This window comes from Penicillium cataractarum (assembly GCF_028827025.1).
Source record: "Penicillium cataractarum strain IBT 29864 chromosome Unknown utg000001l, whole genome shotgun sequence".
Lineage (NCBI taxonomy): Eukaryota > Fungi > Ascomycota > Eurotiomycetes > Eurotiales > Aspergillaceae > Penicillium > Penicillium cataractarum.
The window spans coordinates 343057-370953 of NW_026622737.1; the positions used below are offsets into that span (position 1 = coordinate 343057).

At 49.5% G+C, this 27897-nt stretch overlaps 12 protein-coding genes across 12 annotated transcripts; 4 read left to right on the forward strand and 8 right to left on the reverse strand.

Annotated features, from left to right (window-relative positions):
- Positions 1-769: 769 nt before the first annotated feature.
- On the reverse strand, positions 770-1632 carry N7496_000131 (ankyrin repeat domain-containing protein; the record flags this gene model as incomplete). Its single annotated transcript, XM_056693062.1, has 2 exons — positions 770-1265; positions 1319-1632. The coding sequence occupies 2 exons, from the start codon at positions 1630-1632 to the stop codon at positions 770-772; spliced, it is 810 nt and encodes a 269-aa protein (XP_056559791.1).
- A 1006-nt stretch (positions 1633-2638) lies between these two features.
- On the forward strand, positions 2639-3517 carry N7496_000132 (uncharacterized protein; the record flags this gene model as incomplete). Its single annotated transcript, XM_056693063.1, has 2 exons — positions 2639-3120; positions 3184-3517. 2 exons carry the CDS (start codon positions 2639-2641, stop codon positions 3515-3517), a joined length of 816 nt encoding a protein of 271 aa, XP_056559792.1.
- A 314-nt stretch (positions 3518-3831) lies between these two features.
- N7496_000133 (uncharacterized protein) lies at positions 3832-4814 on the reverse strand (the record flags this gene model as incomplete). Its single annotated transcript, XM_056693064.1, has 6 exons — positions 3832-3992; positions 4053-4130; positions 4195-4272; positions 4337-4396; positions 4447-4499; positions 4552-4814. 6 exons carry the CDS (start codon positions 4812-4814, stop codon positions 3832-3834), a joined length of 693 nt encoding a protein of 230 aa, XP_056559793.1.
- A 776-nt stretch (positions 4815-5590) lies between these two features.
- Positions 5591-6583, reverse strand: N7496_000134 (MBL fold metallo-hydrolase; the record flags this gene model as incomplete). The annotated part of the gene is made up of 1 exon (XM_056693065.1): positions 5591-6583. One exon carries the CDS (start codon positions 6581-6583, stop codon positions 5591-5593), a length of 993 nt encoding a protein of 330 aa, XP_056559794.1.
- A 193-nt stretch (positions 6584-6776) lies between these two features.
- On the forward strand, positions 6777-7838 carry N7496_000135 (uncharacterized protein; the record flags this gene model as incomplete). The annotated part of the gene is made up of 3 exons (XM_056693066.1): positions 6777-6798; positions 6866-7210; positions 7438-7838. 3 exons carry the CDS (start codon positions 6777-6779, stop codon positions 7836-7838), a joined length of 768 nt encoding a protein of 255 aa, XP_056559795.1.
- A 132-nt stretch (positions 7839-7970) lies between these two features.
- N7496_000136 (arylsulfotransferase) lies at positions 7971-9994 on the reverse strand (the record flags this gene model as incomplete). The annotated part of the gene is made up of 2 exons (XM_056693067.1): positions 7971-9191; positions 9266-9994. 2 exons carry the CDS (start codon positions 9992-9994, stop codon positions 7971-7973), a joined length of 1950 nt encoding a protein of 649 aa, XP_056559796.1.
- Positions 9995-11002: 1008 nt separating this feature from the next.
- N7496_000137 (acyl-CoA dehydrogenase family protein) lies at positions 11003-12363 on the reverse strand (the record flags this gene model as incomplete). Its single annotated transcript, XM_056693068.1, has 2 exons — positions 11003-12274; positions 12337-12363. The coding sequence occupies 2 exons, from the start codon at positions 12361-12363 to the stop codon at positions 11003-11005; spliced, it is 1299 nt and encodes a 432-aa protein (XP_056559797.1).
- A 500-nt stretch (positions 12364-12863) lies between these two features.
- On the forward strand, positions 12864-14500 carry N7496_000138 (CaiB/BaiF CoA transferase family protein; the record flags this gene model as incomplete). The annotated part of the gene is made up of 6 exons (XM_056693069.1): positions 12864-13025; positions 13073-13144; positions 13216-13391; positions 13461-13558; positions 13619-14293; positions 14358-14500. 6 exons carry the CDS (start codon positions 12864-12866, stop codon positions 14498-14500), a joined length of 1326 nt encoding a protein of 441 aa, XP_056559798.1.
- Positions 14501-14593: 93 nt separating this feature from the next.
- N7496_000139 (Zn(II)2Cys6 transcription factor) lies at positions 14594-16781 on the reverse strand (the record flags this gene model as incomplete). The annotated part of the gene is made up of 2 exons (XM_056693070.1): positions 14594-15698; positions 15829-16781. The coding sequence occupies 2 exons, from the start codon at positions 16779-16781 to the stop codon at positions 14594-14596; spliced, it is 2058 nt and encodes a 685-aa protein (XP_056559799.1).
- Positions 16782-18289: 1508 nt separating this feature from the next.
- Positions 18290-19947, forward strand: N7496_000140 (uncharacterized protein; the record flags this gene model as incomplete). Its single annotated transcript, XM_056693071.1, has 3 exons — positions 18290-19222; positions 19286-19411; positions 19468-19947. 3 exons carry the CDS (start codon positions 18290-18292, stop codon positions 19945-19947), a joined length of 1539 nt encoding a protein of 512 aa, XP_056559800.1.
- A 2226-nt stretch (positions 19948-22173) lies between these two features.
- Positions 22174-23510, reverse strand: N7496_000141 (cystathionine gamma-synthase; the record flags this gene model as incomplete). The annotated part of the gene is made up of 2 exons (XM_056693072.1): positions 22174-23208; positions 23358-23510. The coding sequence occupies 2 exons, from the start codon at positions 23508-23510 to the stop codon at positions 22174-22176; spliced, it is 1188 nt and encodes a 395-aa protein (XP_056559801.1).
- A 298-nt stretch (positions 23511-23808) lies between these two features.
- N7496_000142 (uncharacterized protein) lies at positions 23809-27692 on the reverse strand (the record flags this gene model as incomplete). The annotated part of the gene is made up of 5 exons (XM_056693073.1): positions 23809-23882; positions 23952-24298; positions 24350-24401; positions 24455-24652; positions 24728-27692. 5 exons carry the CDS (start codon positions 27690-27692, stop codon positions 23809-23811), a joined length of 3636 nt encoding a protein of 1211 aa, XP_056559802.1.
- Between the last annotated feature and the right edge of the window lie 205 nt (positions 27693-27897).

Genomic DNA, 27897 nt, shown 5'->3' on the forward strand with positions numbered 1-27897 from the left:
TGTCGGATCAGGTAGGAATACTAGATTGCTCCATTCAGCACAGACATATATATCACGCGATCATGGAAGCCATACCATATCTGTTAGGTGTTGGTCAATGCCAGAAATTCTACAACTGTTATCCTGCTGGGCATGGTCGATGCTCTTGACGTGACTATGAATTCTTGTCGACTCATTTAAAGTCTGCTCTGCAGTGATAGACAATAGTTCTGTCCTCTCTGAATTATGCGAGACGACGGTTCTGGACACTTCTTAGAAGCTAAACTCTGTAAAGTGGTTATAAGAAGGTAAAACGTACAATTGTAAAACATGCATCGATGTGTCTAAGTTTGATTGCAGATTCTCCACGTGCTCAAGAATCGATCTGATCGTGCCACGCCGAAAAGGGTACAATGCTCTCTTGAGATAGTCCCGCTTCTGCTCGCCTGGCGTCGCGTTGCACCTGTCCATGATCCCCTTTAATTGTTCCAGACCACTTTTGCAGTCCACAATATTCTGCTTAGCTGTCCTTGTTGCTGCTGTTTCTGTTCGCAGGTCATCATGGCTTTGTAGTACGTCTTCGAGTACTGCAAGGACATCTTTTAGATCCTCAAGCTTCTTGAGCACATTTTTTGTGTCTTCGGAATTAGGCTCTTCTACGTAGTTAAATAATATTTGCGAGACTGGTACAGAGGATAGTCGATCTGATGACTGATACAACGGAGCGTCGTGTACCATCCTAATATCTACCCGTTTAAATATAAAACTATTATGACAGGTATTTATTTATTTAAGAGCTTGCATCGCGGTCTTTTCCAGAGATTGCAGAACGGAGGAGGGTCAGGATAGCCGACTTAGTGTCGGGATTTTGCAGCCACTCGGCCGCCTCTGAGGGGGTTTGGCCATGGAAATTTGTGCCTTGTGATCGTGCTGTGGGATCTGCTCCCGCATCTAGTAGTACTTTGATAGCGCTCGTCTGGGCATTACGGATAGCGCAATGCAGGATAGTGCCCCATCTAGGGTGGGATGCATTCGGATCGAGGCCCTTTCCAAGAAGGAAGGAAGTCTTGAACTGTGATCCAGCCACGCGCCGACCCACGGCATAAAAGAGGTGTTCCGATTTCAACCAGGCCCCATATTCGAGACACAGATCAAGTAGAGCGGTGTCATCTTCTCGAAGGCAATAAATAGCAGCAAGGAAGGTAGGTGCCCCCCGGGAGTCGACGCGGTTAGAATCAGCGCCCCGTGAGAGGAATTCACGAGCGCATTCGGGATCTTCCATAAAGCTATTCAGGGTCAGACCTCGATTCAGATATACAGTAAAATAGCTAATACGTACGCAAGAATAGGGTCGCCACTAGAATCGGTTGCGTTAGGATCAAGGCCATGATCGAAGAACAGGCGAACAATGGTCGGGTGTTGTCGGCTACTGTCCCCACGGAGAGCGGCCACTGATTTAGTAGACACGCTAGCGCCAGCGTCGAAGAGCACCGGCACGAGGTCAGTATGCACCATTGCAGTGGCCTCAGCGAGCCCCTCGTCGAGCTCTTCGGAAGTTAGTCGCCCGCTGGCGATGGCTTCCTGGGTCTTTGATAGGTCACCCTCGTAACAAGCATCAAGAAAGGCATCGACAAAGGGGTCTTTGAGTGTCATGGTGCCGGCGATATGGATTCTTTGAATGTGAAGATTGTAAAGAGACTGGATTGAGCTTGGGGTAGCGCTGGTGAGGTTCCGCAAATTATCAAAACGTGTGGTAGTCGCCAAACGAGATCTGTATATGGAGAAGCGATGTGGGGGTGCCGGAGGTAGTAGGACCGAAGGGCACAGATATGGAATTGGAGAACGGCTGGTCTGTTAGTATAAGTGGACCCTTGGAATTTGGTCGAGAATAACGCTCCGCCCGAGCCAATTGATGCTTATGATCGCCCCACCCTTCGGAAACTCTACTCCATGCATTCCTATACATTATTTTAGTATAGAGTCTTTGGACGGAACTACCCGTGGCTTTGACTAGCTTGAACTAAATATATGGGGCCAGGTAGTTTGAAGGTGAGAAGCCCAGTTCTACTGCTCCGATCAGACTAATTTCCTTGGTCATCCACGGATTGATTTATCGAACAGCTCGGATAGACTGGGTACGGAGTATGCACCCGCAACGCCAACATTTTCACATGTGTCTCAGCCCCACTGTCATTTAGAAAGTATTCTCACGCCGTCTCCGGCCCCAATCCATTCTTGATCTGATGTTTCCATACGCTTCTTTGGATCTAGCAAGTTGCCGGAACTAACGAGCCAACGAAGATTCGCCTATGATCCGCGTTCCCATCAACACAACAGGGGAACGGATAAAAAGGAATATTTCTAGATCCGGGATAACCACCTACGCGATTTCAGGGAATTTATAGTCAACGGAGGTACTCAAGGTTGTTTTGGTATATCCCAGGACTCTCGAAGTCACTCACTTTTCCTTTGGGAAAGTGACTTTCAGATGCAATGGCACTTTCTTGTCCTCCTATACTCTATTCTCACTCAACCACACGTTGTAAACTGTGAAGATGATTATTTTGTTATAGGCGATCTAAGCCAATATACCACAAGCGGAGTGCGTATCAGGTACCCAGTTGCCAGCTGAATCTCATATGTGCAAACTTGGCCCAGCATGGTATCTAATGCCTCTCCAGGTCCCAACACCCGTCCTTTAGGGTCTGCGATTGAAGTAACTGCAGTGGGTGACCCAGATGAAAACGGTGTCTTAATTTTTCTGTCTCCAGACATGCAGGCTAGTTTGAAGTCTACCATGGATAGTAGCTGCACAAATGCGGTTGACACGAGCTGCTATCAAGCAGTTATGAACGTTCTTGAGGGCGCCAATCGCGTCCTTCAATCCCGCGACCTTAAGAAACACGAGCTAGAAAGACGAGAGGTGCCTGTTCTAGGAGCTATCGCTATCTTAGTAGCTGGCTTAGTATGGCCGATCATTTACCATGGAGACCATGTGGTCCCGGTGCCGATAAATATTCCCCCGGCGCAAATTGAGGAGTCTTTTGATCTGGAAACTGCCACTGCTATCATTGTCGTCACCGATGATAATGCATCCCCGATGACCGTAACTCAGCCCCCAGAGCAGGCCGTGGCCACCGGGTAAGCAGGCAAATACTCCTCTTTCTCTGCCATAGTGACCAGACTGACAGGCCTCACCTTAAGATCCCCGCTCATCATCACGACCATGGCAAGTTCTGGCAATGGTGCAAGTGTGGGGGATGTGGCTATTAAGCTGGACTCAGCAGAGGCAGCGCACTTGCAGGCGCTGCTATCCGGTTCGAACAACGGCAACTGCGATGTGGGCAACGATTTCTTCACTCCCACGCTTCGGGCTCGCCAACTCGACCAGTCAAATATTATCTGTGCTGGCATGAACGTCATCGCCGACGGCATCACTCGCGATGGGGTCCAACCCTGGCTTTTTGTCATTCCCGTAGTTAGCGTTAAAATTAGTAAAATACTTATATTAATAACTATCTTATCCGTCGCTACCTAATAACCGTCCACGAGATACTAGTCTATGCTAAGGAAATACTACGGGGAAAGAAAACTACGTTAGGATCGGTGGGGATTGCTAAAATATTAGAAATTTATTAAGCGATCCACCCGTACAGCCAGTTAGTAATAGACGGGTTAACACCTCCAAATCCTGGTTGTCGACCTTTTTTTTCTGGAAAATCGCTATTCATTACTACTTGATACAAGGACATCCCGCCTGTTGCATTCAATAAATCTTCTCAACCGATAAGGGGAAAAGGTAAAGGCACATATATTCAGGAGAGCATGGTAGCTATAAGATACTAACAACACTTAGTCAGTAAAAGTGTGGGCATTGATGTTGATCGTGGACACGGCCCAAGTCTTGCCACCATCTGTGGTCGTCAAGCCACTAGAGCTAGCTTCAGTGAGAACGAGAGTGTTCCCAAAAGATGCATCAGCGGTGTCCAAAATGATCTTTGTTGACAAGTACCCTATATTACACAATTGTTGGATCAGTGATACCTCGGTCGAGTTGACATGGGAGAACTTACGATGAGCTGGTACCGAGCTCTTGCAAGCGTCATCTTGGCACTCAACGGCAGTGCCCCAACCTTGGGCAACGCCATCATCTAATGAACGTTATGTTAGTCAGCTAATCGATTACACGAAGGTACGCGACAGTTGTGAGCATACCAGTCGAGAGAGTGGAGACAATTGACCCATTGATCGCAACTGATTGGTCGTAGTTTCCAGTGCTATCATTGTACTTATCTGCGATCGTATTTAGTATGAGGAAGGAATGGCGGGGATAAGATTCTAGGGAGAGTAATCTTACAGTGCATCGTCAATTCATCGCCTGGGTTCGCCGGGACCTGCTCGCCGCCAAGTTGTGTGCCTATTTGTGTCAACATTTCATCCTACATACGAGGTGATCATTGTACATACCCTTCAAAGTACTCGCCCAAGTGCACCATTGTCCGACCTCTGCGCCGCAGTTTCTAGAAGTGAATTAGAAGCAATAATTTAGTCCCTCTCATACGAGAAACTCACGCGTTGGGGTCTGCAAATGAAACAGCCAGTGCCTGAATTAAATCGCCTCCACTTGTGCCCATACCCGCCCATAGAGCAAGACGATCCGCGCTGGGAGAAGGAATATCTGGCAGCACCAAAGTTGTGACGGATTCCCGAATCCAGGAGGAAGAGGACACAGGTCCGAGAGAGAAAGCAGGCCCAAAGCCGACAGTCTCTTGAGCGTTAACAACCTCAAGAATTGCGAGAATGGACGAAATAGTGAGATTTCGAAGGCTAGGCATGACGAAGATTCTGTGAGAACGACGGGAACGTTGGATGGAAGGGTGTAAGTAACTGATGGAAAACGCTCGACGCTTTGGGGGCGCTTGGAGCTTATATTCTCACAAATCGAACCAGCTCAGAGTCTTTCATTTAGCCAAGGAGAAATTGTTCCGGGGTGTTTCTTATTAAATGACTAGGGGTCCAAGGACCTGCGACTCTATGATTCATGTAAAAGTGCCTTAAAAAGCAGAATGTTACGGCTAATACCCTGAGCTTATTCAATTTGCGTATAACTTGAAGATGACCCTATTGTAATTTTATCTTTTCGAAGCAGCCTTTTTTCATTTCTAAATAGTTGGCGGAAGACTAAAGTATAGTTTTCGGCAACCTCTACAGGCCATATTTTCAATAAAAGGGATCCCGAGAACAAATTTGGCAACCCTTGGACTCCCACACTCCTTTAACTCAACCTCTTCACCAACTACCAGGGTCTCAATGAAGGTAAATGCACGTTCAATTGCCTAAATTGTATCACCCTAAGACACATCCGACGCTACGTGTTTCGAATAAGTGGGGTGTCTCGGACTTGAGAGCGGGGCGGTTAGCACTAAGTACAAGTGTAAAACTGAAGACTACAATCAGACTGCTTACAGTACTTGGACAAACTCTTCATAAGGCAGGAACGCTTCGAGCTCCGGACGGTTAGTCCGATTAAAAAATGTTAATAGCCTCACCTGTGGCTATCTACATCACACTCTTCAAAGCACCGAATCCTGTTTGGCCGATAGGCTAGCTATCAATAGCTGCCTTGCAAAAAGTCCTCCAAAAATGCCCACTGTATATTATCCTTTGACTCTCGGTCCCACGCATTGATGGTTTTGGGGAAGAAATCTATCTTTTCAATTAAAGACGCGTCGTGGCCAATAATTACTAGAACATCTTCATTTGCGTCGAATTCGCAAAGCTTCTGGATTGAAAGCTGAGCAGAATCTTTATCCACTGTACAATGCGCTGGCATCTTGTAGTATGGCTTCTCGCAACTCTTCTCGGGGTGGATATCGAGGAAGAAAGACGCTGGACAGGCGCACAAAGCAGCTTGGCCCTCAGGGTCTAAAGGTGAATGTATTGTGGGGCGAAAAGTACCCGGATAATGGCAAATATCCCCGCCAATGAGCACAAATTTATCTCTCTGGCCTTCTGTAGATGAGTTTGTTGCCTGAGACACCCGTGCAAGAGCAGCTAGATGCCCGATTGTATGCCCTGGTGCATCAAGTAGAAAGAAGCTTCCATCCCCAAAGTAATCAAAAGCTGGAAATCCACCAATCAAGAGGCTCTTTGGCCCATGATCGAAAGATATCTCCCGAATTTGATGATTTTTCCACTCTTCGTCAATCAAAGATGATTCGGGATCCACAGGCCACCCGGGCAAATAAGCGTTTTTGAAGCCAGGGCCGACAACGACTTCAGTACTTGGAGGAAACTGACTCAAATCACCCAAATGGTCGAAATGGTGGTGGCTGAAGACTACAGCCTCAATATCGTCTTGGGATAGATGGCCTTCCTTCAGGATTTCCGGAATATCTTTTGTTACTTGCAAGTCCCAGCCAGACTCGGCAAGAAAGTTTCGGACAGCTGGAGGGTGACTTAAGGCATCTTTTCTGAGGCCGAGATCAAACAGAATTTTCCGCTGTGATCCAGAGTGATCAATAAGAAACGAGAAGGATGGAAGGTCGAGATATTGATGTTGCGGTATGTCTGGTGTGAGAAGATGACTGCATGGAAGTCGCATACGTGTGCTTTGATTTAGAGTCAGTGCATGCTCGATCTAATTGAAGCTGTCCGTTCTCAGGCTTCTGCAGTGGAACTGGACAAATTGTGTGTACGCGGGGACCTGAACTACCTGTGAATGACCGAAACCTTCACGGTGGCTGAGCCTCTTGGGATATTGAGAGGACTCTCCATTGGATTAAGATATCTTCAAAATGCCAGCGTTCACTGCACTGGGTGCGACTGCATCAACATCAAGCTCAAGAAATGGGGAGCCCTGATTTAATCACTGTGACTCATTTAGCCTATACGAGGAAATTCAAGTTCAGGCCTTGCTGCCTCAGGCTCTCATACTGTGCGCTCTTGCCAACTATACGGGGATTCCACGACTCGGTTGGCTATAGTCGACTCTTCGATGGAAAGACCGCGATCGATACTCCTCTGAGCAAGAATCTCATCTGGGCAGTCGGGCAGCCGAAGAAAATATATATCGACTTGGAATTCTTGGAGATACTCCCGTTGAGAGAATTCAAGAATGGAATGGTCGAGGTGATCAAGGTGCCTACTACTTCTAGTGAGGAGGAATTATGCGCTCTGGAAGAGCACACTGAGAAAATCATGAATTCGGCTTATCGGGTGCCCCAACCAGGTGAATCTTGACTCAAGAGTATTGAGGATGATCTCATGCCGCATATTTTCGCTGCAGCGCGATAGAAAGCCTCTATCGTGTCAGCCGATGAGCGTGAGGGTGACCTGCGGAATTTGTTGAATTGGGGTCATTCTATCGGTCATGCAATTTAGGCCATACTTACACCGGAGGTTCTTGTTCGATAGTTACCTGATCATGATTATTTAGACGCTCCAACCTCTCGTTAGATCTTAGCTTTATCAACAATCAACACATCCTCAATCTCTCCAATCCTACTGTACCAACGGTTCTGCATGGCGAATGTGTCGCTGTAGGTATGGTTGAAGAGGCTGAACTAACCTGCCACCTGGAAATCCCGGATCATGTCGCCGTCCCCAGAATCACGAAGTGTATCGCAGCATATGGACTACCGGTCTCCTTGGAGGATCCGATAATCACCAATCTGGTAAACGGGAGGCAGTACCCAGTTGAGCAAATTCTCTTCTTCGTTTCATTGGACAAGAATAATGACGGGCCATCGAAGAAGGTTGTGCTACTTTCTGCAGTTGGAAGCACCTACGAGCAGCAGGCGAGTGTGTTCTCCAATGAGAAGATCCTTGACGTTTTTCAAGGCGGAAATTGGATCTGATAATGACGAAGACTTTGTTTGAAGCTACAGAATTCAGGACTGTAAATCACGATTACTTAGAAGAGACACAGATTAGATGTTCGTAATGGTTTTGAGATTCAACTCATGCTATATACATTGTTTTCGTACTGATTAGTATCCATCCACTGCACTCAGGAGACGGGAATAGCTAGCTTTATCCTGCCTTGATTGGAAGTATACACTTCCAGGTTCGCCCAATGCAATACCTTCACCATTTCCTGGTTCATTATTATCATCATGATCATTGTCATCCTCAGATTCCTCATCTGTATCCAAGACAAAGTCTCCAGGACTCAGACGGCTGTAGTTCTTATAACGGTGCCACAGGATGACACCACCTGCAAGCATCACCACGGACAGAACCCCCGATCCAGTAGCGATCAAGATAAAGCCAGTTCTTGATAGCGCCTCGGGTTGATTTAAATCAGGGATCCCGGAGTTAGACTCTCCGTACAAATCCGAGGCAACGGGTAACTCAGCAGTATCTAAGTCCACAACTTCACTCGACCGAAGCACGTTTCCATCGCGATCGATAGCTTCGGCCCATAGATACCGCCAAACCGTCTCCCCAATCATCAACTTCGTCTCAAAGCCAGTCCGTCGTGATTTGGCAAGGATTTCGCCTTTGTTCACCCGCAAATCTCCAGCCGCTCCTCGAATCGCCCAACTGGCAACCTCAGTAGCGCCATTCCAGCTGACGTAGATAACCAACTCCCCCTTCCAATTCTTCCTTGCTGCAATTTCAGGATCCCACCAAGGCGTGGCTGACCAGTCCATCTTGTAGGCGCGATAATTGTCAAGTGCATCAGGGACGTCGAGGCTATGCCACGGCGAGAATTGTACGTCCATGACGGTTTCACCAGTAGCATTGTGCTCTGTAAAAGTCGGGCACCGGCCCCAGCCAACAAACACATTACCAAGGTCATTGAAAGTAGGTGCGAGAACCTGGACGCTACCCTGACTTTGGGCTTGCAGCTTGGACGGGTGTTGGAACTCCTGTAGAAGCCGGACAGTTGGGGGCGAGACTGTGTCGTCGATAGCGATATGCAGGCCACGGGAGCAGTCAGTGTCGCACTCGCCATGTGAGGTCTCCTTGACGTGGTTATCGAACAAGGTCATCTGGGTCTCATTGGTTCCGGGGACAAAGCGAGCATGGTGTTGCCAACGCATTGACAGTGCGGGTTGGGCGGACTCAGCTCCTTTCAGTGGAGGGAGCTCGACAAAGTCATTCTTGTTGCCACCTAACGACCAGATAATTTCGCCCGTTTTTCCGTCAATCAGGATGATAGAGTGGATGTGGCGCATCGAGACAAGGTAGTTTCCAGCCTGAGTCTAAATATCCGCAGCACGTCAGAATTTATTTCACGGCTAATAAAAAGGGACTCGGTAGCTGGGTATCGTCTTACCTTTTCGATGCTATTCAAGTGATAGGCATCCCAGCCCAAACCTCTTCCTTCGTATGAGTCCAAAGGGTTGACGTGGTCGAGAGCGCGCCAGTCAAAAAGTACCTCGTTTGTCTCGAGGTCAATTTCCTGGATAATGCCATCCAGAATTTCGAATTCAAACGGTAAATTCCATCCCTTATAGTTTGCACCTCGAACGCGTATCTTGTTGACTCCCGTGACTAACGCTGTTCCATTTCCCGTGAATGCAAACTCATGGAGGTCGCTATGCACCCTGATATTCTGTGCCGATATTTTGTAGACCAGCCGATAGGTGTCGTCATACGCAAGACCATAGCCGTCTCCGATCCCATCGCCTTTATCTCCTTCCCAAAACGTCAAGTACTTCTTGCCGAAATTCTCCTGTACTCGCGTACCAAAGACATTTTGAAAAGATCGATTCATAAATACAGCACTCAGGTCGTTGGCGTCCAGGATGAGCGGTGATGAGAGGGGCGACGATTCATTACCGTCATGTCGGAGAAATATATGGGAGCCTTCTTTAGATATAGCATCCTGGTCCCATATGTTGACTTGCAGAACGGGCGAATATTCCCTACTTGAGTGGAATTCGAGATGGGGACGGTGGCCGAAGTCGCCATTGTTGTACTTGTGGTAGTTGACCGACACAAAGTCCCCGCGAACCTCCCAAACGAACGCGGCAAGACATACGCAGGCAAGAGAGAGAATCATTTCGGTATGCCTGTGAGAGCTACCGCGACGCGACAAAGAGCTATACTTTTGGGTGCATTATCAACGACAAAATCAAGCCGTGTTAACCGAAAGACGTAGAAAGTATCTATGACTTCCACGTTCGGCGGGAGGGGCGCTTTTGGGGGAGACTAAAAATGCTTGATGGACTATTTTGCGATCATCAGGGCTTGCGTATGCACCACGCCAAGGGCCATCTTAGTCCTCATGGCCACGACTTCCACCGGGGATTGGAGCGGGAAGTGGGGGGGGAAGAGATCGGGTGATGGCATCGGGCGCCAGGTTCATTGCACTTGGAGGAGAAAAGACCAATAGTGACCAGGACGATGCCTGTCACTACATTATGTTGAAACACTCGGTGGTCAAAACACTCATATAGAGGGTTGAATAATATTGAGAACGTGTCCAGGAACTGTAGGGCACGCTCAGAGTCTGCATTTGACTCGTAATCATTGCCAAATTGGGTCAGCTGTGGGGCGGAGGGTGGAGCTCATTCGTTATCTTGCTTCGTATATCTCGGCTACCGGGATAATAGCGTGGCTCGGAGAGTTCTGCGGAGAACAACTAGTTCCTGGCTTGTCGAGCAAAATTAATGGTCCGGGTTGTGGAATAATTTCTATAGAGGGTGGCGATGACGGAAGGAGTGACGAACAATGGAGATATTTGCATCACCACCACATGCGCAATTCCCGCTCCGCTGGATCTTGGCAAGGTCGAGCGTATTCGTTAGTGTCTGGAATAATTATCCACGCGCTAATGGATAGTCCACTCTTTCAGGGGGTCCTTGAACATATTCCATCCATAGTCTGGGGAATTTAATATCCCGTTAGCTTGTTGAATGGAACACCCGGCAGTACTTAAGATAGCCGAGACGATACAAGCTCGTTAACAAGTCCGGCCTAATTTATGAGGGGTAGAAAACTAACTAATACGTTATACTATTTGCGTTTATCAAAAACCATGATTCAATTGCAGGGTTTGGATGCCAATTTAGTACGACTTTGGTAGGCCGAGCACTCTCTCCCCAATATAATTGCATATCATCTCCCGACTGACTGGGGCAATTCGAGGAATCAACACTTCACGCAAATACCTTTCCACATGGTATTCTTTCGCATACCCCATTCCTCCATGCACCATAACCGCTCGCTCACAAGCCTGGAACGCTGCTTCGGCACCCAAATACTTCGCGGCGTTGGCATATTCCCCGGACGAATACCCCTCATCGTATAGCCGCGCGGCATGGTATATCATCAACCTAGCCGCTTCAAGCTTCATCCAGCTGTCAGCCAATGGGTGTTGGATAGCCTGATTTTGTCCAATCGCACGTCCAAATACGTGTCTCTCGCCCGCATAGGTGGCAGCTCGTCGAATGGCAGCATATCCAAGGCCAAGAGCTTCGGCCGCGATCAGAATGCGCTCGGCATTCATCCCATGTAAGATCATTTTGAATCCCTCGTTTTCTTGGCCGACCATATCAGTCGCTGGAACGCGCCAATTATCGAAGAAAAGCGAGTTTGTATCGACAGCCGCGCGGCCCATTTTGGGGATCTCGGTAATTTCCACCACGGATGGATCAAGATCGGTATAGAATAGTGACAGACCCTGTGATGGTTTACTGACTTGATCAAGAGGGGTTGTGCGAACAAGGATCAAAATCTTGTGCGCATTCTGTGCCGTGGAAATCCATATCTTCTGGCCCGACAAGACATAATCATTTCCATCTCTTCGAGCCGTAGACTGTAGTTTCAAGGTATCGAGTCCGGTATTAGGCTCGGTGACGCCGAAACATGCCCTCTCCCGACCTTGAACTAAAGGTTCAAGCCAGCGACGTTTCTGTTCTTCTGTCCCAAATTTGACCACCGGTTCCAGGCCAAAGATATTCATGTGTACAGAAGAAGCAGCGGTCATTCCTCCTCCAGACTCCGACAAAGTCTGCATCATAATTGCAGCTTCAGAGATACCTAAGCCCGACCCCCCAAACTCGGGAGGGATACAGATTCCAAGCCAACCATCATCGGCAAGCTTTCTATGGAGTTCGACGGGAAATTCTTTCTTTTCTTCTTGCCTCAGCCAATACTCATCGGGGTAATTAGCGCAGATTTTGGCGACGGCTTCGCGGACAGTCCTTTGAGAATCTGTAAGGTCGGGATCGTGTGCTTGCAGGTATTCTTTTGCGCGGGCATGAAGGAGTCGCGTTAACCTTTGAGGTTTCCCAAAGAAGCCATGTTGCAACTGAGGTCGTCTACTCCACGATTGAGTCTAGTTGAGTGGGTCAGCTACTCCCCGCATGGTAGCTAGGAGGATAGACAATGTGAACGCACGATCAGTCTGCGCGCCGGATTTGACATTTTCTTTGCTTTCACAAATCTCCAGGGCTCCAGATTTAGTTTTCTTGCGGGACCTCAAATATAGGGAGGATCCTTGGCGGCTATTCGAGTTGATCAATATACTCTCAAATCGTCGGGGAAAAAGGCCGAAAACCCCGCCTGTCGATCGCATGTCGCGCCCGAGGTCCGGACCACGTTGTACATACAGAACAAGTGTGCCCCACTAATTGTGAGCTCAGTGGTGATTCAAATGTTCTTAGAAAGACCATTTGCGGGGAATTGATGTCTGCCAGCCTCGGCGTTTCACTTTGGTTGTCACTTTGTTATAATTTTGGATCTCCTCACAACTGTTTGACCATCCGGGGGATTTCACCACATTAGACGGACTTTTCCATTCGCCATATCTCTGGGCCCTCGGCTTCCATATAACTACACTCGATTCATATAGTCTCTCCAAATTTGGATGCTTAGCGATCGACTACACTGTTGTTTGACCTGCGGTTCTATTTGGGATCGCCAAAATGCAGTTTTTCATTCGCACGTTTACACCACGATCCTCTACGTCGCTGTTCCCTCGATCTACATATTTCTTCCATATACGCCGAATTCACGCCCAGCCTTCTCATAGCCAGGCGGGACCCTTAGCAGGCGTCAAAATTCTCGATTTGTCGCGCGTTCTAGCAGTTAGTTTGCACATATCTTGCCAGAAACCGGCTCTAACGTATCACAGGGCCCATTCTGCACTCAAATCCTAGCCGACTATGGAGCAGATGTGATCAAAGTTGAGCATCCCAAGGGTGGTGTGAGTTTATCCCATCCCCCCTTCCGAGAACAATCCGGCCTCTAGAAGACCATAATTAATTTTTCCACTAGGATGACACTCGTCTCTGGCGCGAGGCAGGAGAGGAGGTTATCTGGAAGCCAAATGCCAAAGATACATCTCTTTACTTTAATACAATAAATCGGAATAAACGCTCGATTTCCCTCAACCTGAAGCATGAGCAAGGGAGAGCTGTGGTTCTTCAGCTAGCAAAGAACGCTGATGTCGTGTGAGTGTTGAGGACTCTGGCACTTTGAAAAATAACACATTTCTCTAACCTTCCTCTCCGATTTTTTAGTGTTGAGAACTTTGTACCAGGCAAGCTCGAAAGTCTAGGTCTCGGATATGAAGTCTTGAAGAAGGCCAATCCCTCTCTCATCTTAGCAAGTATTTCCGGTACGTACTGCTCAATACCCTGCCCTTGTCACAATTTACAGAAAGACTGAGTCATCGCAGGCTACGGTGCCGATGGCCCTTATTCTCAACGTGCAGGATACGATGTCATAGGCGCTGCCGAAGGCGGACTGCTTCACGTCACAGGCGAAGGAGACGGTCCACCCACCAAGCCAGGGGTCGGTATCATAGACATGTGCACAGGTCTTTATCTCCATGGTGCAATTGCATCCGCACTGCTTGCTCGGGAGAAAACCGGTCTCGGTCAGAAGATTGATACATCACTGTTTGAGACTACAATCTCCATTTTGGCAAACGTGGGCATGGCCTGGTTAAATCTCGCCCAGGAAGCACAGCGATGGGGCACGGGGCATCCGACAATTGTACCCTATGAGGCATTCACGACGAAAGATGCGTATATTGTTGTTGGTGCAGTTAATGATAGACAGTTTCATGTCTTGTGCGACCGGCTGGGGAACGCCGATTTGGCCCAAGATCCTCGGTTCGTGAACAATAAATTGAGAATTGAACATCGAAAGGACTTAAAGCGCATCCTAGATGAAGAATTCGCTTCCAACACGACCGCGTACTGGGAAGATAAGTTTGAGGGCAGTGGATTACCTTACGGTCCGATCAATAATATGGAGAAAGTGTTTTCGCACCCCCAAGCTATTGCCAGGAATATGATTGAGACCGTCGAGCAAGATTCAGCCGTATCGGGGAAGATACAAGTTCTTGGTAAGTTCCAAACGACTTCTTCAGTTCTCACGCGAATCAATTACTAATTCAGTCTTTCAAACAGGTATGCCAGTCAAATTCAGCGAGTCTAAGACTTCAATCAGACGTGCTCCACCGGCTCTAGGAGAGCACACGGATAATGTACTACAGGAGCTTGGCGTGTCCACTACTACTATCTCTAATCTTCGAAAGAATGGGGTTATATAGGATTTCCAGTCCAAATTTGAAGAGTATTGTCATTTATTATTAGCCGATGTCAGACAGCATCCACTGGCATCAATCCGTGACAATATAGAATGATCAAAACCAATCCTGTGAGAACCCTCTCAAGACTTCATGTGTCTCCACAAAGTTGCTCCTATGTATTGAATTCTGCATTTCCTGGAAAACCTGTTGGAAATCCACGATCGGATCAAACTCATTGAGAGAGTTGAATGGATATTCGTCGAGACCTCCGTTTGTGTCTGGGAAGTAAAGACTGTCTGTTACTTGATGGGCATTGACAGTCGCACCATGTTTGTTTTCAGTCGTCGTAGCCTCTGGCAATCGCGGGGACAGATTCCGCTCCACTATTCCCTCTTGTGGAGAATTCAAATTTTCGTGACTCTGCAGGAAACTCACAGCAGCTAGTCCCTTCAACGCACTCATGCTGAGTATGTTAAAAATATCACATGAAGAGCGCGCATCATTCCATCTCTCACAGAAAGCAGTCAATAAATTCGAGCAATCACGAGAATCAGAAATAGCATCCCAGTATGACGGCACGAACGCCGCAATACCTCGTCGTTTCCTCTGTGCACAGCAACCCACACAGTACACATTTGCCAGACCAGCCATGAAGATCATGTATAGGCAGGACCATGAGTAATTCAAGTGACGAGCGCGCAAAAGCTCGAGGTAATTAGCCAGCACCTGACGAGATGAATTCCACAGAATGAGTAGAGCGTCGTCAATGTCTTCATCTTCGTCCAGTCCTTGCATGGCCGGGAATGTGGCCGATGGGCGGAATAGCATCAAACAGCCGCTGTGGTATAAAGCATGATACCAGTTGACATGAAAGAATGCAGAGGGAAGGTTGGATGTGGCATCTCCTGTCGGTAAGGCAAGGAGCTCTAGGTCATCTTTCCAAGATTGGAGTTGATTGTAAAGATCCCTTCGAATCAGCTGTCTCTCACGCAGGGATAATGATTGTGTGGATCGGCTCGTGTACATGGACTGGTGGATTTTGGCTTGGATCATGCGTAATCTAATATGATGTAGAAAAGGAGAGGTCTTCCGTTTGGATTCTAGCGATGCGTCCAGTTTATCGAGCGACGCATCATCTAGCTCTGACGGTAAAGGTACGTGGATATCATCGTCGTAAAGTGCAAGTGGTCTGCCAAGAGAGACGGTCACAATTCTGCTACTATTAGCAATGATATTTGACTGATATCGCAGAAACCCACCTTTCCAAATTATAATAGCACCAAAAACAGCGTCTTTGCATTTCCAACAGCAAAGAAGCAGGTATTTGGCCTGTGAGATGAACTTCGCACCTCTTCGGAAGAGTCGCGACGTCATTATGCAGCCCAAGCTCCACGCATATTCGAGTTGCCTTGCCTAGTATCTCCCACATATCTCTAGACGTATCACGAAGACTGGCATGAATTCCATATTTGCAATAGAGGAGAAGTGCCTGCAAAAATCGAATATCTCGAAGTTTGGAAATGTCGTCTAGCCGCGACAAAGCTCTGGCAAAATGAGACTCGGTATCACCAAAAGGTGATGCCTTTTTGGAGGAGACAGATCCCAAAGCCAACACCATATCAAAAGCCAATGCTTTCGTGGGGCTTTGATGGTATACATCGGGACTGTTGTAAATTTCCTTCATCATACTCATGAAACCGGGTCGATAAAGTAGTGGAAATGTCACATGCCAGTGCTCGAAGTAAGAATCAACCAAAGGCATAGCCAACTCCCTATCGACAAGCCGTGCGGCAGTGACAACAGGTAATGATCGCTTTTCGGATGTAGCACGGCTATTTACGAGTCGATCGAATAGCCCGCCCGTAGCAGAGGTCTCGACAATGCGTTCAACAACATCCACAAAACCTACCCCATTGCTAGATCCAAGATATCGAGTTTCTTCACATGGTGTGCGCTGTATCTTATCCATGGATATCGCTGTAGAATGCAAGACTTGATGGCCTGATTGATTCCGCTTCACTGATTCGGGGAGACCTTCACCAGGATGAACAGAATTAACATCGTCTTGCAGAACATCGCCAGGACCAACATCGGAAGGCGACTGCTGATTTGCTTGTTGTTTTTCTCGCTCCAATTCTTGAAGGCGCAATTCAACTGAATTGAGATACTCCTGCTGACGCTGACGATCTCGGCGTTTATCGGGGTATCGGCATGAGGCGCCAGTTTTGACACACGAAGTACAGTTTGGAGTTCGTCGGTCACATCTTGTCTTACGAGAGTAGCAGCGCTGACATGCAGGCATTGTGCTCACTGCATATATAGCGGGATCGCCGGTGTTAAATAAGGTTGATGTGGTGGTAGCTGATGGGTAAGAAGAGGGTGTTAGCCTCGGCCAAATCCAAGTGGAAATGCGGAGAAGCTACGTGAGAGGTTAGTGGAGGCAACCTCGATCTGTGCCCCCGATTAAGCTCGTAACGCAGCTCGGGGCCACAGGCATCAAGAATTAAATATTTCGCAATCTGCCTTTGAGCCCAGGAAATTTGGTGTCTATCATGAAGTTAGAAGAGCCTAAAGGCGTGAGTTGATCTTCTTCAGTATCCATCAATCAGTCACGTGATTGGGTGTATTTAGATCCTCCGCCGAGGCAGAGTCGGTCAACTATTGTCTTTTAAACAGAACATTTACATACAAATCAATTCTAGATTTGCATCCACATATATATATGCCCTTCTCAAGCTCCTACAAGTGGGTAGCAACCCAGGACATAAAGAAAATACCGTTCCAACTCCCGAGTAAGCAGTGCCTAGCACTAATCTATAAAAAGCGCAAGATCACTACCAATCAAAGACCGCCCTGACGCAGTTCAACATGAAAATTAGTGTCCCAGGCTCGTATCGTTTAATCTCCGCGGACTTAGTGACGTGTCTAACAGCTACGAGAATGTTGGGGTCTCCAAGAAACCCCCATGTTTCCCAAACTCTCAAGAAACTCCCCCAGGACTGACGTAGGAACTTCGGCTAAACAATTCAGGACGGGGTGACACGATATGCTAGGTTCTATTGGCCGAACTAGTTTCCCGAGACCCCCTATCTCCTCGTTTTCCCCCTCGAAACTACTGTACTCCGGAGTGAATTTTGCAAATCCCGCGTGGAAAGTTCGGGGACAGTCACGGGACTGCCGGGAAGTTCCCGGCAGGTGACCGAACGAAACCCCCACGGGAACCCGCAAAATTCCATCCAGAACCCATCGTCCGACCCGTTGGGCTCGGCAGAGAATGGGTTGAACAGCTCCCCATTTCACTAGGTTTGGCCATTATTTTCGAAAGATGAGCTGAGATTCTAATCGTCTTCTCCAGGACAATGCTAGCTATGGCTCATTCCCTGAAATCCCGAGGGCAGTGCAAATCCCACTGCTCTCAACCTTCGCAAGAGCAACCCGACTCCCCAAGCACAGTGCCGGGCCGATTGGCGAATCAGAACTCCCACTGCGGCCTGGCCGGGGAGCCCGACTCCGCCGGAAACCCCTGCAACCGAAAGAAAAACCTGCCGTGGCGCCTCCCGACCACCAAACAGGCCATAGGCCAAGAGCCAATTTTCCATTCCCCACCAACAAAAACCCCCCGCAACTGACGAGAATTTTAGCGTGGGGGTTCCCTGGGGTTTTGCACGCAACCGGAGGCGAGTGGGGTTGGGGAATGGGCAAAGAGAAAAAGGGAAACCCCCCCCTTCGATCGATTTCTTTTCTTTCTTCTCGGTGTGAGAATCCGGCCTGGTTGCTTAGAGAAACTCCCCAAGCATAGTATATACCACAATGGCGGACGATATCTCACGAAACAACAACGACCGCATCCAGGTTGAGATTGAGAAGGAGCGCATCGAAAATCTCGAACATGTGGCCGAGCAGCCGAATGTCGTGCCTCATATCGACCCGGCTCGTCGAGCCGTCGTCGAGAAGAGCCTCAAGCGTAAGCTAGATGCTCGATGCAGTCTGTTCGTGTTGATCTATATCATGAACTACCTCGATCGAAACAACATCTCGGCGGCCCGTCTGAAGGGTCTGCAGGAGGATCTCAACCTCACGGATACTCAGTACTCAACCTGTCTGAGCATCCTCTATGTGGGGTATATCCTCATGCAGGTCCCGTCGAATATGTTCATCAACCGTATTCAGCGGCCCTCCCTTTACATCGCCATTGCGATGACTCTCTGGGGTCTGATCTCCACATGCTCGGGTCTGGCAGGCAACTTTGGCCACATGGTGGCTATTCGTTTCCTGCTGGGTTTCGTCGAGGCTGCCTTCTTGCCCGGTGCCCTTCTTATTCTCTCCAAGTGGTACACCCGCCGAGAGTTGACTACCCGGAACGCCATCCTGTTCTGTGGTAACCTGATCTCCAACGCCTTCTCGTCGCTCGTCGCCGCGGGTGTCCTGTCCAACATGGACGGTGTCCTGGGCCATGCCGCGTGGCGCTGGCTCTTCTGGATCGAGGGTGCTATCACCATGACCATTGCCATCTCTGCTGCCTTCATCTTGCCCGATCTACCCACCAACTCCCGCGGTTTCACCGAGGAGGAGCTTCTGGTTGCGCAGCTTCGCATTATGGAGGACGTTGGCGAGGCCGATACCGACTCTGAGGAGCAGAGTCCCTTCAGTGGTCTCATCATGGCTCTGAAGGATTTCAAGATCTACCTGATGATGCTGGCCTTCACCGCGTACGTCGTTGGACTGTCTTTCAACGCCTTCTTCGTAAGTATTCAGCTGGCCCAGCTACAAGCGACTGTTGCAGATACTAACTACTTCTACCAACAGCCCACTCTTACTGGTACCCTTGGCTTTGCCTACGTTCCCACTCTCCTCATGAGTGCTCCCCCATGGGTCTTCTCCTGCATTTTCTCCGTGATCAATGCCTGGCACGCCGACAGAACCCAAGAAAAGGTCAGTCCACCACTGATATTCCCACCAAATCCACTTCACCAACTAACCCGTCCCAGATCTGGCACATCTACGGCCCCATTTTCATGGGTCTCGTCGGCTTCATCATCAGCATGTCCACCCTAAACGTAGCAGCCCGCTACATCGCCCTCTTCCTCCAAGCCGGCTCCTACGCCGGCTTCATCGTCTTCTACTCCTGGATCAGCTCCTCCTTCCCCCGACCCCCCGCCAAGCGCGCCGTCGCACTAGCCCTGATCAACGCATTCAGTCAACTCGGCAACGTCGCCGGCTCGTACGTGTGGGATCTCAAAGAAAACGGATACCGCAAGAGCTACGGCATCGTCACTGCCATGTACGGTATTACCATCATCGGCTTCTGGATCTTCCGCATGATCCTGGTTAATCTGAACAAGAAGCTTGAGCAGAAGGAGGCGGAGTGGGATGCTGAGCATACCGAGCAGCAGACTGGGGATGCGGTGTTTATGGAGAGTGCGGATGAGTCGTTGCGCATGCGTAAGGGCTTCAGATATCTGGTTTAAAGTGCTGGATTGCTTGGATCAGATAGTTATGACTGTCATCATGCCTAGGGGTATGGGGCGGATTTGTATGAACAGTTGGCATTTGGCCTTGTTGCGTGGGTGGATAATCCCATTGCAAATTTGGATATAGTATATGCGAATCAACGCGACATGAAATGAACATTCTTCTTTTTAAAGCTATTAATTTTGCCCCATATTGAAGGGCCAGAGTAGATTGCAGCACATCTGGCTCCGAATACGCACTCAAGGAGTCCGTCGGACTGACCATGACATTACTATGGATATCCATCAGCCGTGGAAGTACACAAAACAAGCCCATTCACGATACCCCTCCAACTCACAGACTAGGAGCAATATTCCTAATAAACTCATTTCGAATCCTCTGCGGATCCCAAGATCCATCCACAGGAACCAAGACACGAGTGACACTTTTGCCAATTAGCGCTCGTATCTGCCTAATCCTTGACTGACTGTTTACCTGTACCTGCAAATTCTGGTGCCGAGAGTCAACCGATGTTAGGCGTTGACGGTCCAGTCGGAAGATCTCAGTCATGAGGAGGGTTCTGTGGCCGCCGTTTTCGGGCAGGGATGAGAGTTTCTCGTCTGTGAGATTTTTGATAAAGGATGTCAGCAGTCGTTTGGCTTTACTCGGCATTTTTGTTTAGATGAGCAGGTTAGTTAGTCAGTGGACAGGTGAGTTTTGGATTGGAATGAGTAGTACTTTATTTATATTCTATGATCATAGTAAAAGGAAGCGGAGAACCATGATTGTTTCAACGAATTGATGATTTCCAAGACAGTGACTGTCATGGGTTCTTTGAGAATAAAGTCCTGCTATGCACAACAATCCACCATTGTCATCCAGACTGGAACAATCATTGTTGACAAGATTATAGGTTAATCCCATGCTTCGTTCTTCAACCCTTTGGCTATGCAAGGTTATATTCTGGTTAGCGTTATAATGCCCTGGTCTTGTCTTGGGAGTCTTAACAAAGGGATTGTGCCTGGAAACAATAGGAGATCGCCCAGGCAGGCCACCACTGTGCTTAATCAGTCCAAACTGCATTGGAACTAATTTGCCAAGCCTCCTGATGTTTAGTCTTCTGATGTTTAATCTAGATCCAGACTTGTGTCTGATTAAAAGAGTCCTTTCTTCGTCGCATCCTCGCGACTAGCAGCATTACCAAGTCAAGAATTAGTAAATCCACGAACAATTATCTGGCCATGTGGCTCTTATTCTGACAACCTCATTGTTCAAATAATTTTAGGCCTGAATTAATACTTCCTCGATCACAGCACGGAGCGTTCCTCATAGTGTGTCAACACCCATGAACCCGAGAACTTCAGAAATATATAGTTCCGGTTGCACTACCCTTCCACACCTACCCAGTATCCCCAAGTAACCAATTCCTCCTTTATTAACTTGCAGGCCCTAAATTAGGTAAATATCTAGGTACCTATGCCTATTTATCTCTGATGGAAATTTCCCCGACGATCTGATCATGTACACATCGCCACCGTTAAACCATGTCCACATCTTGAAAAGGGTAATAGATCATAAATCAGAGCCACTTGCATCCTAATTGGGCAATCTGGCCGAGCGGTCTAAGGCGTCAGACTCAAGAGAGATTTCCTCTTCTGCTAAGATTACTTGGCAGAGTATTCTGATCCTCGTACGAGGGCAAGGGTTCGAATCCCTTGGTTGTCAAATCTTTTTGATTTTTTGTTGTTGGTCACAATCGTGCTTTTTGATGCAAGGTAGTAAAAAAGAAAAGAATAGCGAAAGAATGGCTATGAAGTGAGCAGTCATTTTTCTAACCCGAGATTCTGTTTGAAATTATGGAAATACCAGGACGCAAGGGATGCGCATTCCTGAGGCCGTCGGGAAGGTGCGAACTGGGAACAAACAGGACAAACAAGGCAACAGGAGATGGTCACATGACCATATACGTACATCTATATACTCTTGCTACTCATCAACTCGCATGTCTATTTTCAAAACAAATAGAGAAACTAACATCTGAATCAATAGGCGAAGACTGATTTTGAACCTAGCGTGGAAAGCCTTTACGATCTATACGCTACAATGGACTACTATACTACCAGCTATAAAACTTTCGAAAAAGAGCATACCTTCTACCATGCCTCATACTATATTAAGCTTAAACCAAGATAACCAAACCATACCAATTACACCATCCCCAAACCCCATCCCTTCCCTCCATCCTACAACCCAGCCAACCCCCTAAAAGCCTTAACCAAATCTCCCCTCAAATCCTCCCAATTCTCCAACCCAACACTAACCCTCAACAACCTCCGATCAACAGTAGCATCCGACATAGTCCTCCACTCAATAAGCGTCTCAACCCCACCCAAACTAGTCGCATGCTGGAAATAATGCAACCGACTCGGCAACTCCCTCGCCCACGCCTCATCCTTCATCGTAATCGAAAACACAGGCCCAAATCCATTCGGCATCTGCTTGGCTAACCAGTCCCCCTCCGTCTCCTGCACGGAAGCATGGAAGACCTCTTCCAGGACAGTCTGCACGGCAGCCTCGTCCGAGCCAGGCGCCGGGTTTGGCGCGTGTAGCGCGGAGTGGAGCCACGAGACCAGACGAGAAGTATTCTCGCTTTGACGCTGGACGCGGACTTCCAGTGTGCGCAGACTGCGCACGCCGAGCCAGGATTCCATATTACCCATCACCGAGCCGAGGAAGATACGATCTTGGAAAAGCTGGGTAGCCCAATCATCGCGCTGGGTCGCGAGAACACCGCACAGCACATCGCTATGACCGCCGAAATACTTCGAGCCAGAATGCATGACCAAGTCCGCGCCGAACAGGAACGGATCCTGCAAACCGGGCGGGGCGAATGTACTATCGACGATGAGGAATGCGCCACGGGAGTGTGCTTTCTCCGCGTAGGCGGCGATGTCGAAGGCCGTTCCTTTAGGGTTGACGGGTGTTTCGAGGAGGATTACGTCTCCCTTTTCGAGAAGGGTGGGGTCGCAGTTCAGGTCTAGTTTTGCCAGGCCTGTTAGGCGGGTGAAGAGGGCGATTACGCCGTGGCAGCCGTGGTAGCCTTCGCCGACGGAGATGCGGCGTGGGTTTAGGAGGGTGAGGGCTGCGTGGAGGGCGGAGAGGCCGGAGGAGTAGGAGATTGCTTTGCCGTTTAGGAGGGAGGTGAGGATTGTTTCGAAGCGGGTTGGGTTGGGACAGGAGACTCGGGAGTAGATGTGGTTTGTGGGATCGATGTCGGACTACAGAGAGCGAAGAGAAGAGGGAGGCATGATTAGACGGTTGACAATGCCATTGACAATGTAGAATAGCTAGGGTATGTAGGGAGGTAGGAAGCTAGGGGAGCTAGGGCATGGAAGGGTAGAAAAGGTGAACATTGAACAATGCGTACACTGTTGAGATCCGCCGCAGGAATAAGAGCAGAGGGATCGTCGGAGTAGCGGAAAGTGGTGGACAGGTGCATCGGAGGAGCCACATCGGACACGACATTGAGCACGTCGTCCGCGTGCAGAGAGCGGGTAGAAGTGCCAATGTTATGCGACATGGTTATGCTATGTAAACAGAAGAGGGGGAATTGTATGCACAGGAAGATAAGAAGGAAGAGAAAAGAAAAGAAAAGGAAAGGAAAAAGGTACCCGGCAAAGTTATAATACAAACAGAAAGTGACTCAAAAGAGGCCGAGAGGAAGGGAAAAAGAGGGGCAAGGCACGCAATCAGGTCACGTGGTGTGGGGGGAATATGCTGCCGGAGTGAAGTCCGACATTTGTATGGGACCATTGACTGTTGGGTATCATGCATGATCGAAATAAAAAAGAAGATCGAAGGGAAAAGAGAGTCGTTGACTATCGACGAAGTGATCCCATTCGTGATGGCTCACGGACAGATCCGGGCAAGGCGACCTTGAAGTTGGTGCGGTCTAAGGTATGGTTAGCACAGAACACAAGATACAAGATCTATCAAGCAAGAATAATCACGAAATACTTACCAAGTTCCTTGTCGAACGTAATGGTAATATCGTCATGTTCGATCGGATACTCGGGCATATCCAAGCACACAAAGTCAGACCCCGGATCCTCATCTTTGTTTGGTAGCGCAAACTTAGCATCCACAATGCGAATACCAAACTTGCCAGATCGGCCAAAGGATTCGATGTGGTCGGTGCTCTTGAGAACAAAGTTCATGCAGGTGCCATGCTGGAAATCGCCGAAGAAGGCGATGAGTTGGGTAGTCTTTTCTTGGCGCACAATCTGAATGCGTGCTAAACTGGCTTCCCATTTCTTGTAGATGGGAACGACCATGCGTCGGCGGGAGATGGTGAAGGAGGAGGCGATTCTGATCTTGTTAGCTCGGTGTCAAATTGAGCAGCGGAGTATTTGCACTCACCCATCGTAGATAACCTTGAATCCAGTCACGGCTTCTTCAAATCCATGGAGATCTAAAAGACATCATCAGCAAACTGAACATCAACCCATACGAAGCACGACATACCCTGCATAGAAGCAAACTCAAACCGACGAACCATCGGCTTAGCCGTTGCCTTTTCCAAAAACTCCGAAACCTGGTCCGGCATCTCGGGTCGAATCAGGTTATCCGCCAGCGAGACCGTCAGATCCTGCTGTGCCGGACGGTACAAACTCATGCCGGTGGTTCGATTCACATCCAGCCCGAGCTTGAGTTCACCAGGTCCTGCAAGAAGAATATGTAAGCATGAATCCAGATCCCATACCAAAGGGCCATCCAAGCACGGGAATGTCGTCTTACCTAAGTTGATACGGTCTGTAACCGACCCCCACTCCGTAGCGATAAACGCCCTCAAATTTTCTGACAAAATGGTTGGACCATAGCCATGGTCAACAAAGGCATGTTCTTGGTCGATCACCGTCGCAGTGCCGGCAGGGAATTGGAGATGAGTAGTAGGAGCGCGGCCACCAGCGGCGTCTCCCGGCTCCTCGATTGCATACGAGCGGAATTGGAATTCTCGTGTCTTCGTCTCGCTCTCGCGTGGCACCATACTCAACAGGACGGAATGAATCTTGGTACGCTCCTCCACCTCGTGGAAAGTCATCAACATGGACCGCGTGCGGCCATCTTCCGTGACCTTCAAAAGAAGGGCAGGGCTACCGTCTTCACCACGCAACAGACCAAACACCACCGGTGTGCCATATCCCAGGATGTGCTTGACATTACTGAGAGTCTTCACCTTGGGACTAGTCAGCACGGTAAGACGGAACCCGCGATGGGCGTTTCGCGAGCCAGTACCCTCCGTCACGGTGACTTGTCGTTCAAATAGACGAATCCGACAACGCTCCATCGGGTCCGCAGGGAATGCCTTTGGTGTCCCGGTGTCCATGTACTGGAAAACCTTGAGGGTATTCTCAAAGACGACTGTTTCACCCGCCTCGGGAGACAGACTCGCCTCTGACTTTTGCGTGTATCTGACAATGTTCCAGAGCGTCTTGAAATCATCTTCCTTAAACATGACATCGAGCTCAAACCCACGGGGCAGCTTAACGCGCATTGAGTTACTCCGCACTTGCCATTCCACATCATCCCAGGTAGGACCCTGCTTGCGGTCGCATTGAATCATGACGTTGACGAGTTGGCTTTGGCTGGTAATCGCAGCGAACACGTACCAGTCAGATCTCTCACGGATAATCGTCAACGCGCACGGCATGGCGTATTGTTGGCCTTCGTCATCCCTCGAACTCACACACGCTTGCACAAACATGCTGCCGTAGCTGAAGAAGCGATTGTTATCTCCCAGAGGCATCATGTTCGCCATACTCGGCGTCTTGCCCGGCGCATCGGCCAACATGGATCGCGACGCACTACCAGACAAAACGGCGGACACATCTGGCGCAAAGAAGGGGTATCGAAGCCAGATGCTGGTATCCAGCTGGCTGGGCGAGTGTTCATCATCAGCCAGGATAGCAGTGAGAATGCTGTTACGCTTAATGGACATGGAGAGGGAACGAAGGTGGTTGAGGATGGTCTGGTGGAGGCTAAGTAGATCAACCAACTCCTTATCACCCGTGGTACTAGCCACCGCCAGGAGAGCGTCAATACCCATGGAGCCGTACCGAGAGAGCTCGTAATGCCCAGGAACTATCTTCTCATTGATCCACAGGGCTTTGCCCAAGTCGACAACCGCCTGTTTGGCGTAGCTCACGGGCGCCGTATTACGAGAGCGCGCATAAGATTCCAGTCGAGTCTTGCCGCGCAGGAACCACCAAACTGCGGCCCGGATCCATTCGGTAAGAGACGTCTCCACGAGCGGCTTGACTTTCTCAGCAGCCATGTTAAAGAAACTGTCGTATCTGGCGATGTACTCCTTGAATTCGCTGAATGCAGTGTCGCCGACCTGATTGGCAACTGATCGCAGAGAAAATTTAGGAGGCTGAGGGCTTCGAGACGGTTCCCGACTGGATCCGGTAGACGGAGAAGCGAGCTGATTCATGGATGGAGGCTGGGGGCTGCGTGGAAGTTCTCGTGTCGATGGAGATGCCACCTGGTTTACAGAAGGCGCTGGTTGGGGCTCATGCATGGAGACCCTGGGAACCCCAGACGAGGGTCTTCCGGGGCTTCCAGGTGTGAGATTGGGAGGTAGACGCGGGTCGATGGGGCTGAGGTTTGGTTGAGCGCGATGAGCAACCGGGCTGGGAGCGTTACGAATCGATTGCACGATTGACTTGACAGAAGGAGCGGTAGCCGAATAAGGCGGAGTCTCGTAGAGTGAATCGTACACAGACTCATTGGGGCTTCTTGGGCTGTGCGATGGAGGTACTTCGGGACTCGAGATATCGGTCTCGTCATCCGCCGGGGATGAGATATCGTCGTCGAATCGGTGCTTTTGCAGCGCACGACCTTCCTCCGCCTGCATCTGATCCCGAACACGCTCTGCGACCGAATGGGAGTCGGGCGACGATCCTCGGAAGGAGAGACGGGACCCGGGTTTCTCAAGGTGCAAGGTGCTGAGGAAGTCCGCATCCCGTTGCTCGTGCATGAGGGGCGGCTTCCATGTCGAATTAGGACTCATCCCACCCCGCTGTTCCTGCGGGGTCCCAGCCCGGCGTGATCGCGGCTCACCATCGCCCAGCGAGGTGTTGACGGTCAATGCTGGCAAGTGCGAGCGCGACGGGTTTGGCGAGCGTGAGGGGGCTCTTTTAAGCTGTTGCTCCGCCGCCTGTCTGTCGCGCGACCGTTTGCGCGAGAACGAAATCTCGATCGTAGGGGTATCTGTCTCGTCGCCGCCTTCGCCAATGACTTCCGGAGCCTTGTCGCAGAATCCCACGCGGAGACCCTTGCCCTTGCGGGGTTTATGGAGGTTCGTCGGGGGCTGGGGTAGTTCCCGTGCTTGGGGAGGCTCCCGCGGTTGGGGAGGTTCCCGGGGCTCGGGTGGTGGTGGTGCAGGGTTGGTGAAGTTGAAGGCGCCATAGCTGTCGTTCAGGGGTGATGGGATAGAGGGAGCAGGAATCTGGGCGACATCGTGCGAGGGAATCTGGCGTGTTGAGACGGTAGGCGGGACATCTCTCGGGTCTGCCTTGGTAGCAGCAAAGTTGTCTGGGATGGGACGATTGGAAGCAAGGAAATCTTGAATCTGCTGGTCGGGTGTCGAACGGTCTTTCTTGTCTTTGGAGAATAGCTTGCCTCTCCAGTGAGGCTTCTTTTCCTTGACAGGCTTGGGCTGCTCGGCAGCCAGGAACGAGAACGGATCATCAGCAGGCATGTCGATAGAGGGTGAAGGTTAGGGCGCGAAAGCAGAGAGACTAGATGTCAACATTGCACGCCCAGGCGCGATCAATTCAACGAGTGGTTGACAAGGAAACCAGTCCTCATCGAAATGTTGCGGGCGACTGCGAGTCCGGTGATAGTTTCCCCCTCTCCTTGGAGATCAAGTCCCGTTCGGTACAATCAGCACGCGACCAGGCGTG